Genomic DNA, 16,973 nt, shown 5'->3' with positions numbered 1-16,973 from the left:
CAGAGACACAGAGACTGACTATCTACAAGGCCCTTGTAGTAGTTATTTATCTCTCTATAGGAGGCCCACCTAGCAACTAGAGGTGAGGTCCAGGCAGGAACTTGTTCTTGCTCTCCACCTACTCAAGAGTGAGAGGGGCCCTCTCTGCTGAGGATCCCTGGACTACTACTGCTGGAGCTACCTTCTACTGCTGTCTGCTTCCCGGGCAGTGCCACCGTGCTGTAAAATAAAGATCAACTGTGTTGCGTGTCTAGAGTTTAGCCTGGTACTGCAGTTCCTCACGGGGCTCCTCCCCGTGGGTGAGGCCATCACTGCAATACCCAAGAATCCACTCCAACACCTCATAACCATAACAGATTGCTAACGCCATGGATTTGGCTCAGCACACCGCTTTGCAGGCCATTCTGGGCCTGGCCCAGTGAATCTCTGAACAACAGAATTCGTTAGACAACTTGACTGTTGCCTTTAATCAGTTGCACGCACAGATGAATACACCGGCTGCCGCAGGTAAAGAAGTTACTCCACCAGAAGTGACGGTCAAGTCTACTGTGCCTCTATCTGCTCCAACATGCTTCGCGGGTGAAGTGTGGAAATGTAGAGGATTTATTAATCAATGTTGCATGCACTTTTCTCTGCAACCTAATCATTTCCCTACAGCGTATGCCAAGACCACCTATATCATTTCGTATTTGGACAGAAGAGTTCTGGCTTGGGCCTCACCGCTGTGGGAGCGCAATGACCCTATCCTGAATGATCTTGCCGGGTTTTCTTGAACTGTTTAAGTCAGTATTTGATGACTCTGCCCAGTACTCGACAGCAGGATCAGTCTTGATTCATCTAAAACAAGGTAATAAACCTTTACCAGACTTCACCATAGAATTCAAGACGCTGGCCTCTGAATTACATTGGGACCCAAGGTGTTTGAAAACACTATTTTTTGAAGGCCTGAACTCCCAGTTGAAAGATGAACTGGTGACTCGTGAGATGCCTGAGACCTTAGCTGAACTTATGAAGTTGGCAGCGCAGATTGATCGCCGAATTCGTGCAAGGTTCAAGAGGTCAAGAGTCCAGAAGACCAGCCCAGGGAGAGATTCGAACCAAGCCTTCACCCAAGCCTACATTCTCAGGACCTGTTGCTGGCGAAGAAGAACCAATGCAATTGGGCCGCAGTCATCTGATTTCTAAAGAGAGATGATTCCGAAAGAGAATGGGACTATGCATGTATTGTGGACAAGCTGGTCATGCTGTACAAACATGCCCTATATGTCCGGGAAACTGGCAGACTTAAGTCCTGTGGGAGGACTCTTCTTAGGTCTAACTGCACCCTCTCCTCCGCTCTCTCTTCCAGTATCTCTAATCTGCGGGCCTTTGGAATATCAGACCCTTGCCTTAGTGGACTCTGGGGCAGGGGGAAATTTCAGTTTGAAACGTCTAGTGGAACATTTGCGGATCCCTACCACTACCATGATGTCTCCATTACTACTGTCCTCTATTCATGGAGAGCCCTTACCGGGTGAAGTAACCCTGCTTACTGAGCCAGTGAGCTTGCATACCGGTGCTCTTCATACAGAGACTATTTCCTTCTTTGTGTTAGAGAAGGCCATGCACCCTGTGGTAGTCGGGTTACCGTAGCTGTACATTCACATGCCACAATTCAATTGGACCACCTTAGAACTTGTTACGACTGTCGCTGCCTGACGTCTCCATTCTGCCCTCCTTAACTCTTTGGCGACTCTTCCCGCGGTTGATGGATGTCTGGCTGCCGCTGCGTCTGGCTGCCGTCCTCTCCGGCGTCTCCGGTCCGGCTTGGGCACTGCATCCCGCCATGTTGTTCAGTTGCCATAGGGCACGCACGCCACACGGCCCTGCTTCTTATTCCTTCTTTGGCGTGAACCTCAGGGGTGTCCCCCTGTGATGACGTCGCGCATCCCGGATACAAAATCCTACTTTGTTCGCTAGCTAATCGAGTTAGCAAGGTGGTGAAGGGACTCCTTACGGATGGGATTTGCTCTCCGTACCTAGCTACTCTGCCTCTCCTTAATTGGACTTACTCTATCGGGGTACCCGCTCCTCGGGGGCCTCTCTCTTTTCTTTCAGGTCACTGTCTGGAACCGGTACTCGCTCCTCAAGGGCCCATGTTCCCGGACTCGCTGCCTGAGCTCACTTCTGCTTGGAAGAAACCGCTGCCTTCACCATCAGTGAGTTACCATCTATATTCTCTCAGAGCTGTTCCCTGGAACCAGGTACTCGCTCCTTGAGGGCCTGCCTTATTCCAGCTTCTGTGTTACCTTCCGGGAGAAACCGCTGTGTGAGTAATCAACCAACGAGGATCTATTCCAAAACCCTGTGTATGCTCCACTGTACTCACTATCTCAGTTTCTCTCCACTACAGCACAGCTATTGAGGGATCGCTGTTTCAGTGTCCTGAGGGACTACAAGCCCAGCCAAGCTTCATCTCTACTCACTACTACCACCTCTGATGGCTTCTCAACTCTGTTTAATAAACGATAATTCTGTGTTGTGTGTCCTAAAGCTGAGCCTGATCTGTGGCCCCTGACGGGACTTCCCCCCCATGGGCGTGGTCATCTGCCACAGTGTCCAGAACTTTCACGTTGGGGTCCAGACTGTCATGGCAAATGCTTAATGGAAGTCTCTCCAATACCAAGCATGCCAACTACCCCATTGTTGCCTGGGTTGCCGCCTCATTATGCATCTTATCAAGATGTGTTCTCAAAAGAAGCCGCTGATGTGTTACCACCACACTGATCCTATGACTGCACAATTAACTTGAAGCCCAATACGGAGTCACCCAAAGGAAGGGTTTACCCCCTTTCCGTAGTGGAGAGTAAGGCTATGTTGGTTTACATCCAGGAGAACCTCCAGAAAGGCTTCATAAGACCCTCTAAGTCTCCCGCTGGCATAGGATTCTTCTTCATAGGAAAAAAGGACGGAACGTTACATCCATGCATTCACTACAGAGGTCTGAATGAGATCACCATAAAGGACCACTACCCTTTACCACTCATCTCGGAGCTATTTGATAGGTTACAGGGAGACAAGATATTCTCCAAGCTTGATCTCAAAGGAGTGAATAATTTAGTTCACCTTCGCTCTGGCGATGAATGGAAGACTGTGTTTAATACCCGGGATGGACACTTTGAATTCCTGGTGATGTCTTTTGGCTTGTGCAACGCCCCGGCTGTCTTCCAGAACTTGATGAACGATATTCTGCATGATTTACTCTACCGATGTGTCGTTGTCTACTTAGATGACATCTTGATATTTTCTCAAGACTTGCAATCCCATCAGGAAGACGTCAAAAGAGTTATGCAGAGACTTCGCGAGAACCACTTGTACGCCAAACTGGCCAAATGTGAATTTCTTAAGGAATCCGTGCCTTTCTTAGGTTACATCGTCTCAAACAAGGGATTTTAAATGGACCCTCAGAGCTTGAGAGTATTCAAAAATGGCCACAACCCACTGGTCTGAAAGCTCTAAGACGATTTTTGGGGTTTACCAACTACTACCGAACCTTTATTAAAAATTACTCTTGAATGACTGTTCCATTAACAGCAATGACTAAGAAGGGAGTCAACACCGCTAATGGTCTACTGAAGCTGTGACCGCGTTCCAGAAGTTAAAAGACGCCTTTCAAAGCAAACCATGTCTTCGTCATCCTGACCCTACTCGACCCTTCATTGTGGAAGTTGATGCCTCTAATGTAGGTGTTGGGGTCGTGCTAAGCCAGACTGGTGATTCTAAGACCTTACACCCCTGTTTGTTCTTTTCCCGACGTTTCTCGCCTGCGGAGAAGAACTACGGCATTGGGGATAAAGAACTATTGACAATAAAAATAGTATTTGAAGAATGGAGCCCCTGGCTTGAAGGTGCACAACATCAGATTACTGTCTATACTGATCACAAAAATCTGGAGTATATCCATCATGCTCAACACTTCAACCATAGACAGGCGAGATGGTCCCTGTTCTTCAACAGATTTGACTTTGTGCTAAAATATCGCCCTGGTGACAAGAATGTCAGAGCAGATGCATTATCTCGGTCCTTCCTCCCAGAAGATGTTCCTGATGAACCTCAGCATATTATTGATCCAAAGCAAGTGGTCCTCTCAGCTACACATTCGGTACCCTTGGGCAAGACCATTGTTCCCCACAACTTAAGAAAGAAACTGCTAAGATGGGCTCACGATTTGAAACTGGCTGGTCACCTTGGTCAACGGCGAATACTGGCCAAGCTACAAAAGTACTATTGGTGGCCCACCATGAAAGAAGACACTCTAGCTTACGTAGCCTCCTGTTCTAACTGTGCCAGACAGAAACCTCTGCCTGGATGTCCTTGGGGCCTGCTTCAACCCTTGCCAGCACAGGACGAGCCCTGGACCCATATTGCAACAGATTTTGTGGTGGACTTGCCACTCTCTGGAGGTAACAAGACCATCTGGGTTACAGTGATCGATTTTTGAAGATGGCTCACTTTGTGGCTCTCCCTGGCTTGCCATCCACCATGGAACTTGCTAAGTTATTCATCAGTCACATCTTTCGCCTACATGGCATGCCAAAACATATTGTTTCTGACAGAGGTGCTCAATTTACATCTTGGAATTTAGCCTGCCCTTCATTTGCTAACAAACTGAGTTAGCAAGGATTGGAATTGCTCCAGTCTAAGCTGCTCTGCCATTTCCTAGCTGCCACAGGAAGCTGTCTCTGCCCTTCGGGGTAATTCTACTTTAACTTGGGTACCCGCTCCTCGGGGGCACTTCTGCTTTCTTTCAGGTGCCTATCCTGGGATACCAGGTACTCGCTCCTCGAGGGCCTGCTCTCCCTAATCTACAACTTCTGCCTGCCAGGACTCCAGTGATACTGCTTCTGCTTCAGTGAGTACTAACCTATCAGTCTATCTCACCTACAGCTTCATCGCTCTACATACGGAACTTGGTCCTGTTCTCCACCTACTCGAGTGAGAGGGGTCTCTCTGCTGAGGATCCCTGGACTACTACCGCTGGAGCTACCTTCTACTGCTGTCTGCTTCCCGGGCAGTGCCATCGTGCTGTATAATAAAGATCAACTGCTCTGTGTTTCGTACTGCAGTTCCTCATGGGGCTCCTCCCCGTGGGAGTGGCCATCACTGCAGTACCCAAGAATTCACTCTTACACCTCATAACCATAACACTAATATGCATGCCCGCTACACCATCTTTACCAGGTTTACCTCCACAATACGCCTTCTTCCAGGATGTCTTCTCTAAAGCAGCAGCAGATGTACTTCCACCTCACAGAGTTTTCGACTGTGCTATAAACCTGAAATCCAATACGGAGCCTCCTAAAGGGAGAGTTTACCCTCTTTCTGCAGCTGAGACTAAGGCCATGTCCGCCTATATACAAGAGAACCTTCAAAAAGATTTTATCAGACCCTCCAAATCCCCGGCTGGTGCAGGATTCTTTTTTGTGGGAAAAAAAGATGGCACCTTAATCCCTGCATCGACTATAGGGGTCTGAATGAAATTACCAACAAGGACCGGTATCCCCTGCCCTTAATTTCCGAACTATTTGACAGACTCCAGGGAGCCAAGATATTTTCTAATCTGGACCTCAAAGGAGCTTACAACTTGGTGTGCATTTGTGAAGGTGATGAATGAAAGACAGCCTTTAACACCTGCGATGGACACTTCGAATATCTCGTCATGCCCTTCGGACTAAGTATCGCACCTGCAGTTTTTCAAAATATGATGAACGACATCTTACGCGACTTACCATATCAATGTGTAGTAGTATATGTTGATGACATCCTGATCTTCTCCCAGGATCTACAAACACATCAAGAGGATGTCAAAAAGGTTTTAAGATGCCTATGGGAGTACCAATTATATGCGAAACTCGAGAAGTGTAAGTTCCACAAGGAATCTGTACCCTTCCTGGGATACATTGTTTCAAAAAATGAGTTTTAGATGGACCCCAAGAAATTAGAAAGCATCTGAGATTGGCCCCAACCTACTGGCCTGAAGGCACTGCGCCGATTCTTGGGCTTCACGAACTACTACCGTTCCTTTATCAAGAACTATTCATGATTGACGGTCCCGCTCACAGCAATGACCAGAAAGGGAGCCAACCCTGCCAACTGGTTTCCTGAAGCTATATCAGCCTTCCTGTCTCTCAAAGAGGTTTTTCAAAAAAAGCCGTGCCTCCGCCATCCAGATCCGCATCGCCCATTCATCGTCGAGGTCGATGCATCAGACGTCAGCGTGGGAGTGGTTTTGAGCCAGTACAGCGAATCCAATGTTCTCCATCATGCTCCTTCTTCTCAAGGCAGTTTTCGCCCTCTGAAAGAAATTACGGAATCGGAGACAAAGAGTTACTCGCAATTAAGCTGGCCTTTGAGGAGTAGCGTCCTTGACTGGATGGTGCACAACATCAGATAGTAGTGTACACCGAGCACATGAACTTGGAGTACCTCAGACATGCACAACGACTCAGTCACTGTTCTTTAACAGATTCGATTTCCTTTTGAAATACCGTCCGGGAGAGAAGAACATCCGGGCTGATGCCCTGTCACGATTCTTCTCACCTCAGGATGTGCCTAACGAACCCCGTCACATTATCGATCCCGGGAAGGTGGTTCTTGCAGCCACTCATATTGTACCCGCTGGAAAGACTGTTCTGGCTAGAAATCTAGCACCATGAGTTTTCATTCACAACTACCTGGGGAATTTTCCTCTATTTTATATCCCCCTCCCACCACCACCCTCAGCATACTTAGTTTCATCATTGCAGTGATGGTTCTGGGCCAGAAGTTTACTCTTGGGGGGAATTTTGCAATGCGGAATTGCGCAGAATTTGTGCAGAATTCTGCTTTTGCCTCACAGAATTGGGCACAGAGACCAGAAAACAGCAGCAGTGGAGGTCTGCTCGGGCCTGAAGAGAAGAAGGAATTACCTTGGTGTCCTCGCTTGATGTGCATGTCCCCTCTGAGGGGCCTGAGCTGGTCGAGCACAGGACGTGGGAGGATAATATCTGTGTGGTCTGTAGAATTGCTTCCTCGTGTTCCTGTGTGTGCCCCTGTGGGCTACGGAGGGTGTGTCTGAGGTGACAGTTGAAAGCTGACGCAGGGTTTCATGATGGTCCTTTAACGGGGCCATTACGTCTTGAATCTTGTCCCCGAACAGGTTTTCACCTGTACAGGGGAGATCTGCTGTCATAATCCGCTAAGTTGTTGGAAGGAGCAATCAGATAGGAGTAGCAATCTGATGTATTCCGTAGGCGGAGTAGCAATCTGTAGTTAAAGACTGCTGGAGAGTAGTGGGTGGATCCTTGGGCCGTTGGCAGATGACTACGTCCCCAGGGGAAGATCCTGAGAGGGACCACCGGCTAGGCTTAGAGTATGGAGACAGACACTAGTTCTTTTATTAAACAGGTCTTGAAACCACCAGAGGTGGCAGTAGTGAGCTGAAGTGCCCAGCAGGGCTGAAGTCCCTCAGATACTGGAACAGCGATCCCTGGATGGCTGAGCTGTTGAGAAACTGTAGACAATGAGTAGGCAAGGTATGCAGCGTTCATGAACAGAACTTAGATGACGACACTCACACATTGGTCTCAGGGAGCTCAGGAGCTGGAAAGGATAGGCCCTCGAGGAGCGAGTACCTGGTTCCAGGGAAAGCTCTGAGAGAGCGATGGTAACTCACAATGATGTAGACAGTGATGGCTTCCAGGCAGAAGAGAATCAGCAGATAGTCAGGAACGAGGGCCTTCGAGGAGTGAGTACCGGTTCCTGTCTGTAACCTGAAAAGCAAAAAGAAAGTGAGGCCCCCGATGAGCGGGTACCTCTGTTAAGTCCGAGGAGGCAGAGTAGCTTAGGTAGGATAATGTGAGTAAACCTTGTCCTAACCCGAACCCAACCTTTGCTAACTCGGTTTGTTAGTGATATCAAAGACCTTTAAATATCGGAAGTGGATGACGTCATCTCAGGGGAACGCCCTTGAGGTTCGCGCTATTGCTGGTACTTCATTCAGAGCGTGCGCCCTAGGCTTCAGACAACATGGCATATCTGCAGTGTCGAGCCAGTCCGAGGACGCTGGAGAGAGTCTGCAGGGAGACGCCGTGGCAGCCAGCTGTCCTTCAGACCTGGAGGGAATCACCACAGAGGTAAAGAGGGCTGAATGGAGACGGGCAGCGATGGTCGCAACAGTACCCCCCTTCAAAGGGCGATCTCCTCTTCGGGTACCAGTCTTAAGTTTTGAAGGATGCACGAGGTGGAACTGATGAAGCATCTCTTTGTCCAAGATATTGGTCTGAGGCTCCCAAGTGATTATGTCGGGGCCGAAACTCTCCCATATCAGAAGGTATTCAAAAGTCTTGCCTCTTTTAAGAACATCCAGAATCTCTTTGATCTTAATCTCTAAGCTGTCTTCTGCATCGATGACAGGTGGATCTTGAGTTCTGGAAGAATTTTGTTTGTAGATATCAACAGTAATGGAATGAGCTGCTGTGGACGTCACTGAGGGATTTAGTGGAAGTGGCGGTGATAGGGAAGGTCCAGAAACCACTTCAATTGATGATTCTCCAGTAGATGTTGCTGAATGAGAGTTGATGGCATCGCCAGTGGATGCAGACTGGCTGGTTGCCTAGAGTATCTTCTTCGGGTCAATTATGTGCTGTGGCTCATCAGGCACATCTTCCGAATGGAACGAGCGTGACAGAGATACTCTAAAATTATGATCCTTGAATACGGATTTTGATGTTGAATGCCTTCGGGCCAAGGTGAACGTTGAAAGCATTAAGAATATCAGCAGCAATGGGTAAGCTGCTGGGGAGTCACCGAGATCTTCAGTGGAAGTAGCGATGTTGAGAAACCCACTTCAAGTTATAAAGCAATAATAGATCTTCACTTTTGACAAAGGGACTCCTCAGGTCTTCCACTAGACGTCTGAGAATGAAGTTACCTCCTGTCCTTCAGTCCACCAGGGCAGGAGTCTGAACCATAGCTGGTTCATAGATCACGGAGACTGGGAGAGAGGGCGGAGGAGAGAACGCGGTATGGCCTAAGAACAGTCCTCCAGCAGGACTTAGGCCCATCCGTATATCGGACAAAATAGAGCATGTAGAGATATCATGGTCGGACACCACAGTACATGCATAGGCCGCGCTTCTTCCGAAATCTTCTCTCCTAGGAGGTCAAGCGTCCGTGACCAAATTGCATTGGTTCATCTGTGTCCGCAGCGGAAGTTACTGGAACTATCCGAGGTGCATTGGTAGCACTGGCCTGTTTCAACCCAGGTAACACCTTAGGCTGGAGCTCCTTCACCTTGTCCCAGTCTATGATCAATCCAAGTTGCCAAGGCTACTAATTCATCCAGCGAGTCAGGTGTCTGGCAAGCAGCCAGCTCGTCCTTCAAACGGGGATCCAGGCCTCTGCAGAAGAGTGTCTTGAGACATTTGGGGTCCCAGCGGAGTTCTGCCGCAAGAGCCTTGAATTCTATGGCGAATTCAGCCAATGATCTGCTGCCTTGCTTCAAGTCCACTAAAGCAGAACCGGCAACAGAGGTTCATGCAGGATCGTCAAAAATGGATTTAAACAAGTCCATAAATCCTTCTATGTCCTGCAAAATGGGGTCCTTATGTTCCCACAAAGTGGAATCCCACAACAGAGCTCTACCATCCAAGTACAAAAGGATGTAGGTGGTCTTAGAGAGTGCCGTAGGAAATAAAGATGGTTGTAAGGTAAAGTGCATGCAGCACTGGTTCAAAAAGTCCCGGGTCTTCTGGATTTCTCCGGAAAAACGGATTGGAGCTGCCAGTGGTACTGCAGTCTTCAAAGTTACCTCCTGTAACTGACCTTCATGGTTGGAAGCTATACCTTGAACCTTCTGTGTGTGTAGCTGATGAAATGCTGCAGCAAGTTTCTCCAAGGCATCTTGCTGCTCCGAGATGCGCAGGGCCAGGCCCGGTATGGCCTGCAAGGCCGAGAGTTGTGCCGAATCCATGGAGATAGGCCAGGTCAATGCAGTCAAGCCAGATCCATGGAATTATGCTGGGTCCTGGAGTCAAGCCGGATCCATGGAGTTAGCAATCTGTCATAATCCGCTATGTTGATGGGAGGAGCAATCCGATAGGAGTAGCAATCTGATGTATTCCATAGGCGGAGTAGCAATCTGTAGTTATAGACTGCTGGAGAGTAGTGGGTGGATCCTTGGGCCGGTGGCAGATGACTACGCCCCCGGGGGAAGATCCTGAGAGGGACCACCGGCTAGGCTTAGAGTATGGAGACAGACACACACTAGTTCTTTTATTAAACAGGTCTTGAAACCACCAGAGGTGGCAATAGTGAGCTGAAGTGCCCAGCAAGGCTGAAGTCCCTCAGATACTGGAACCGCGATCCCTGGATGGCTGAGTTGTTGAGAAACTGTAGACAGTGAGTAGGCAGGGTATGCAGAGTTCATGAATAGAACTTAGATGACAACACTCACACATTGGTCTCAGGGAGCTCAGGAGCTGGAAAGGATAGGCCCTCGAGGAGCGAGTACCTGGTTCCAGGGAAAGCTCTGAGAGAGCGATGGTAACTCACAATGATGTAGACAGTGATGGCTTCCAGGCAGAAGAGAATTAGCAGATAGTCAGGAACGAGGGCCCTCGAGGAGCGAGTACCGGTTCCTGTCTGTAACCTGAAAAGCAAAAAGAGAGCGAGGCCCCTGAGGAGCGGGTTCCTCTGATAAGTCCGAGGAGGCAGAGTAGGGTAATGTTAGTAAACCTTGTCCTAACCCAAACCCAACCTTTGCTAACTCGGTTTGTTAGCGATATCAGAGACCTTTAAATATCGGAAGTGGATGACGTCATCTCAGGGGAATGCCCCTAAGGTTCGCCCCCTTGCTGGTACTTCACTCAGAGCGTGCGCACCCTAGGCCTCAGGCAACATGGCGGATCTGCAGTGTCGAGCCGGTCCGGGGACGCAGGAGAGAGACGGCAGGGAGAACCTGCGGCAGCCAGCCGTCCTTCAGACCTGGAGGGAGTCGCACAGAGGTAAAGAGGGCGGAGTGGAGACGTCGGGCAGCGACGGTCGCAACATCTGCAAGTTTGTCCTGCACCTCTGAGCGTAGATCTGAGGCATTGAGCCAGGCCCAGCGTCTAGCACTGATGCCCGCTGCTGAGACTCTGGTTGTAGGTTTCAAAAGAGTCATAAGGAGCTCTGACCTCATGTTTACCTGCTTCCAATCTTTTTTGCAGGATGGAGGACAAGGTCTCTTGATGTTGCTGTGGTAAGGTCTCTGGAATTCCTGGACTTGTTTCCAGAGATTCCTGTTATATTGGGTCATGTATAATTGATATGCTTCTATTCGCGCTATCAACATGGACCCTTGAAAGACTGTACGCCTCAATGCATTCAACGCTTTCTGTTCCTTTCCAGGAGGAGCAGAGGAATGTGGACGGGATCTTTTAGCTTTCTTTTGGGCTGATTCCACTACTACAGAATGGTGGGGCAATTGGTTTTTTTGAAATCCTGGGGCTTGTTGGACCAAGTAAGTAGCATCTGTCTTCCGATTTACTGGAGGTACAGTATCTGGATGGTCCCACAGGCGGTGCAAGAGGTCAAGCAGAACTTCGTGCACTAGTATCGTCATTACCTCTTTTGGAGCATCTACAAATTGTAAGACCTCCAACATTTTGTGGCGAGCGTCCTCCTTCCTTATGAGTAGAAATGGTATGGTTTCAGACATATCTTTGACAAAGCTAGCAAAAGAGAGGTCTTCAGGGGGAGAACAATGCCTTTCTTCCGGAGGTGAAGGCTCCAAGAGCAATTCATCGGAAGCTTGTGAGGAATTGTCCGAGGATGCCTCCCTCCCATGGATCATAGGGAGTTTCTTCCTCTCCCGCCGGGATTCCTGAGGGAGGAAGGATACCAGAGACTAGAGGGCGAGAAGGCATCAATGGATGTCAAGGTGGCATCGATGGATGCGGCACCGGCATCGAAGGCAGTGCTGGCATTAAGGGCACTGAGGTGGATGAGATGCGCTTAGGCACCGACAGTCCTAATGGCCCTGGAATGGCTCCGGCATCGGTGGATCCCATGCTGGGATTGGGTTGAAAGTCACCTCCTCCGACGACGAGGAACCCGTTATGGGAATCGGGATCTTTGGAGGCCTCAATGGTCAAATCGGTGCCAGTGTGTCCAATGGCACGGGTTGAGTCGGCAGGGCACCGATGAGGGTGACCAAGCACTCGAGGAGCGGTGCGAACATCGAGGGTGCCGGTTCCGGTGCCGGTATGGAGGCCAGTGCTGGTGGCGACTGGAAGCCCCGAAGGGCATTTAGCACTGCCTGTTGGACTAATCTGTCCACTTCTCCCTGAAAGCTGGTGTAGACAACACTGCGCCTGGGGTAGGAGGAAGGCTAGGCATAACTAGAAGCTCCACATGGGTCTGTGGAGGCCACCGATATCGGTGGAGAAAGCCTCGGGGTCCTGGGTCCAGAGGAGGATGGGGGCTCCTCTCCCCGGGCCCTCTTCACAGGCGGCTCAGCGGAAGTCGATGCCACTGTGGTATCGGTGCCGGCAAAGGCAGGGATGCACGTCAGTGACGGTGTTTCCCTCGGTGCTCGGTCCGGTCCTTCTCCGGCACTGAGGATGATGACGCCAATGCCTTCGAAGGAGTCAGTGACAGATGGTCACCCGCTCCACAATGTTCCTGGCGGGGCATCTTCAAAGTAGATAGGCCCCCTCCAGTCAGTGCCCTTGAACTGGAGTCGATGAAGCAGAACGTTTTGAAGCAAACAAATGCTCCATCTTCTCCAGTTGAACGCGCCGGCCTTTGGGGGTCATTTGTGTGCAACTAGGGCATTGACGGACTTCGTGTGAGGGTCCTAAGCACAAAACACAGACATTGTGCGGGTCCATTATGGACATGGTCCTCGGACATTTGGGGCATTTTCTAAACCCGGTCATCATACCGAAAAATATGCGCGTGCGGTCGGTGACCATCGGGCATTGAGAGGTATGCCGCCGGGAACTGATCGCAAACTGCGGGAAAGACACTTACCGAGCATCAGAGGGAACTGAGCGTGATGCGGGACCCCGGTGAAGGTGATATTTGGAAGATAAACTTCAAATTTTTCTGTGAGGAAAAGTGTGAGAAATTTCTCACAGAGCTCCTAAACCGCGAGGCAACTTGCTGCACAGAAAAAAAGAGACTGAAGGAGGAGCCTGTGTGGCCACAGGGTTAGTGGCATGCTAGGCATGCTCAGTGTACCAGTCAAAGTTCTAGAAACTTTGACAAAAGTATTCCGTGACAGGGCTCCATCTGATGATGTCACTCATATGTGAGGACTACCATCGTGCTTTTCCTGGGAGAAAATTCTTTTGTCACTCAACGCACAATTAAGCTCTAGACGAGGCATAATGTCATCTCCCTAGATAGGTATTTGTATCCCTATGGTAGGCCCATCTAGTAACTCGAGGTGAGGTTTAGGTATTAGTGTAGGGGTTAGGGGCCACTTTGACATTCAAAGTGAGACGTACGAACAGAACAGTGGTCTCTTGTAATGATTTGATGTCTTTCGGAGTGAGGAAACTCACCCAAAAATGAGATTTGTGCAATGTTCTCTCCACCTAGCTTGATGAGACCACTGTTCTGTTCGTACGTCTCACTTTGAATGTCAAACTGGCCCCTAACCCCTACATTAATACCTAAACCTCACCTTGAGTTACTAGATGGGCCTACCATAGGGATACAAATACCTATCTAGGGAGATGTCATTATGGCCAGTCTCTCTCTCTCTCTCTCTCCCTCTCTCCCTCTCTCTCTCTCTCTCTCTCTCTCTCTCTCTCTCTCGTCCCCCCCCAGTGGTTGGAGGCAGGACTGCCGCTGCCTTCACTGCTCCTTTCTTTTCTTTTTAAATTAAATAAACAGGACCAAAGAAAAGGGGAAAGAACTACCTCCCTGCTTCTGGAGGCCATTCGCTGAGGAGCCAGACACACTGAGGGCGTGAAGGACCCAGAGTGGGAGAGGGAACCAGGCCTCCTGGCTATTAACCCCCCCTGTCAAGAAGGGCTAAGTCCGGACAGAGGTCACCCCCCCCCCCCTCCCGCTCGCCCTGCTCCACCCAAGGGATGGCCCTTGAAGGAACCTAACACCTCAGGGAGTCGAATCCTCTTCTTATTCAAATCCTAACTTTTTAGAACTTCAGACTGCAGGTTTGCACCTCTACCATGTGCTGGAGTCAGAGAAATACTGAGGGACTGCAGGTGGCACTCTCGGTTATATAGTTTTTCTTCTCTGGTAGGGATGCAAAACCCATTCATCTGGACTGATCCAGGGTACACACAGGAACAATGCCTTTACTTGTTAACAGCGCTGGCGAAAATTCTGTGCTAAAGAGTGATAACGATGAAGGCATCTTTCTGTGTGCTAATGGGTGGCTGACGCCCAAACTTGAGCCGTTTAATACATCCAGGGCCACGGCTGAAAACTCCTTCAGTTTTATTTTAATTTGCATTAGGAAAAGTGATTTAGTTTTGTTTAAGTTAAGTAAAGCCCACCCGCTGCATGCCTGCACAGAGGAGACTTACTGTGATGTAGCCGCTTTCCCCAGCGCACGCGCACACACGTTATACGGGACACACGCATGAGATTGCGCATGTGGAAGTCACCGTGTCCTGTAGGCCTGTCTTAGACTGTAAGCTCTACTGAGAAGGGACTCTCACAATTTTTATAAAGCGCTGAATACAGCGAGTGACGCTACAGAAGTGAGGCGGAGTAGTGGGGTATCTTGCACACCTTTCAGATGATAGGCGAGGAAGAGCAATGCAGATCTCCGTATGCTCAGGAAGGGGAACTTCGGCTTCATGCAGCCCACTTCATTCAGGGCTTTTATTAAAGCAACTGCTACACCCTGGGGAGGGAAGAAAAAGAAGCCATAAAAATGTAGTCAGTTAAGCTGAGCTATGCAAAGCTGTGAGAAAAACTGCAAAACGTATCATGAATCAAAAAAAGCAGTTTTATCCCATATTTTTTAATAAAACGTGCTAATGATCTGCATGAGGGCCACACTGAGTAAGCTGGCGAGCAGCAAAGTACCCAGATAACTTCAGCTGCATATTCAGCAGGCCTTGGATAGTTATCCAAGTCAATTTGCCACTTACTGGCTTCCTCAATATTTGATAAAAAAAAGAAAAAGAAACCTCACAGGCCAGCAGCAGACTGATTCTCCCCCCAGGTAAGAAAGAAAGCAATAGGGCCACAGCGGCCTCCTGCCTCCTTCCCCTGTTTACAAAGGTGCAGCAAATCTACCCTGAAACTCTTCATTAGCCTTGCAGGGGAGGAGCAGGTCTTACCTCCTCCCTGTAATGTCCAATTGTTATTCTGAGTTGGGGGGCCAGGATCCATCAGGCCATGCATCCCCCTCCAATCACCAGAAGCCATATTGACTGCATAGCGCCGACATCCAAAGTGGCAGTCCCCCTCCCTCCACTCTCAAGAAGCACAGCTCATCCTGGCTAAGTGTTGGGGGCAGGGAGATGATTTCTGGATTTGTAAAGGCGTAGAATAGAAGGGGAATGCTGGGGGGTCCCCCTGGCATAATAGCTGGACCTTGTGGGGAGGAGGGAAGAGCGTCTCTTCCCCTGCGGTGGAAATGGAGGATTTGGGGGGACATGGTGGGATGGGAGTGGGGACAGCAGAGTAGATTTAGTGCAGTTCATTTGTAAGCAGGAAAAGTGGGTATAGGGCTGCTATGGCCTGACACTTTTTTTCGTATCTTAGGGGACTGGGGTGGGGAGAGGCACTGAATTAGGCTGCAGTTGCCTGTGAGGTCTTGGTTTTTGTTATGCTTCATACAGCAGGGGAGGTATAACAGTTCTGCGAGGAAATGCGGCTGGATAACTTTAGACCTGCTTTGCACCACAACCAGGGCACTGAATATCTGCACTACCCAGCTCGGTTTATGCCCTGCCCCCAGAATGAGCCCACGCTACCTCATGACTTACCTGGCTAAAATGGGGGAAATTCAAACCTCTGGCTTTGTCTGGCTGGGTCTGAACCTATATGGACAAAACCATCTGAATATGGACTTCCATATTCCTACTAGCAATAGGCTTTACAATTTCAGCTATCATGAAATCAGACTGGCAGCCCTCACAGCTGGAAAAGTCAAGTGAAATGTTACATGGAGTTTCAGAGGTCCAGAACTCTCTAGCCCATTGTTAATTGATTTCTTTCAGACTACTTTTCTTGATTCGGAACATAAAACCAATTATGCCAGCTGATTGCAATCTGCATTTTCTTGAGCTGCTTCTGTGCATTTTTAGAAATGATCCTAAATAGTTTCTGCAAACATTTCCAGGTAAATGCTCTACAATTCCTGATCTCCGCAGTCTCTGCTCTTCTTAATCTAAGACACAGATCATACTATACTCTGCTCTATCCTACCAACACACGGCTCACGCTAGATATGGCAGAAGGGTCACGCTAGATATTATGAGATTTGTGCAGAGGTTGTGCACTTTTGTTCCTGAAAATACGACAGATGCTGATAACCCTTCCCAATCTACTCCGAAACAATAGCAAGTTCAAAAGACATACAGAGGACAGAATCATGAAAACATGGAAGGAGTCTTTCAGTGCAGTTTCACTTTCCATGATAGGTGTAGCTTATATTTATAAGAGCTTACCTGCTCCAGGTAGCCACATAAAGGGAGGTGCGTAAGCAGCAGCGGCTCCTTCTTAGGAGGCAGTTTGTTTGGAAGCAACTGATTCCAGTATGATTCTGGCAACCTGAGTGGATGAGTAGCCGAGTGGTTAGAGCAGTGGGCTGGGAAACCAGGGTTTAAATCCTGTTACCATTCCTCATGACCTTATTTGATTTACTTCAATTTCTTTTGACAAAAACCACACATATTTGAAGGAGCTGCTTTGGAAATGCTTGCAAAACAGCTCATTCATTCCCAATTTTATGTAAATATAATAGCATCGCTTGGCTT

The 16,973-nt window shown here is 49.0% G+C and overlaps 1 protein-coding gene across 5 annotated transcripts in view; it reads right to left on the bottom strand.

Moving 5' to 3' along the window:
• AK9 (adenylate kinase 9) overlaps window positions 1–16,973 on the bottom strand; it is an 829,950-nt gene that overhangs the window by 18,560 nt on the left and 794,417 nt on the right. For all 5 annotated transcript variants that reach the window (XM_029595283.1, XM_029595287.1, XM_029595288.1 and 2 more), the window contains 2 exons: window positions 16,665–16,767; window positions 14,773–14,887 (listed from right to left, as the gene is read on the bottom strand). In XM_029595283.1, the coding sequence (XP_029451143.1) occupies window positions 14,773–14,887; window positions 16,665–16,767 (218 nt within the window). The remainder of the gene's footprint in view (window positions 1–14,772; window positions 14,888–16,664; window positions 16,768–16,973) is intronic.

Source organism: Rhinatrema bivittatum, chromosome 3 (genome assembly GCF_901001135.1).
Source record: "Rhinatrema bivittatum chromosome 3, aRhiBiv1.1, whole genome shotgun sequence".
In the NCBI taxonomy this organism is placed as follows: domain Eukaryota; kingdom Metazoa; phylum Chordata; class Amphibia; order Gymnophiona; family Rhinatrematidae; genus Rhinatrema; species Rhinatrema bivittatum.
Note: the sequence above shows the minus strand (reverse complement) of the source record. Positions and strands in the feature narration are given on the sequence as shown.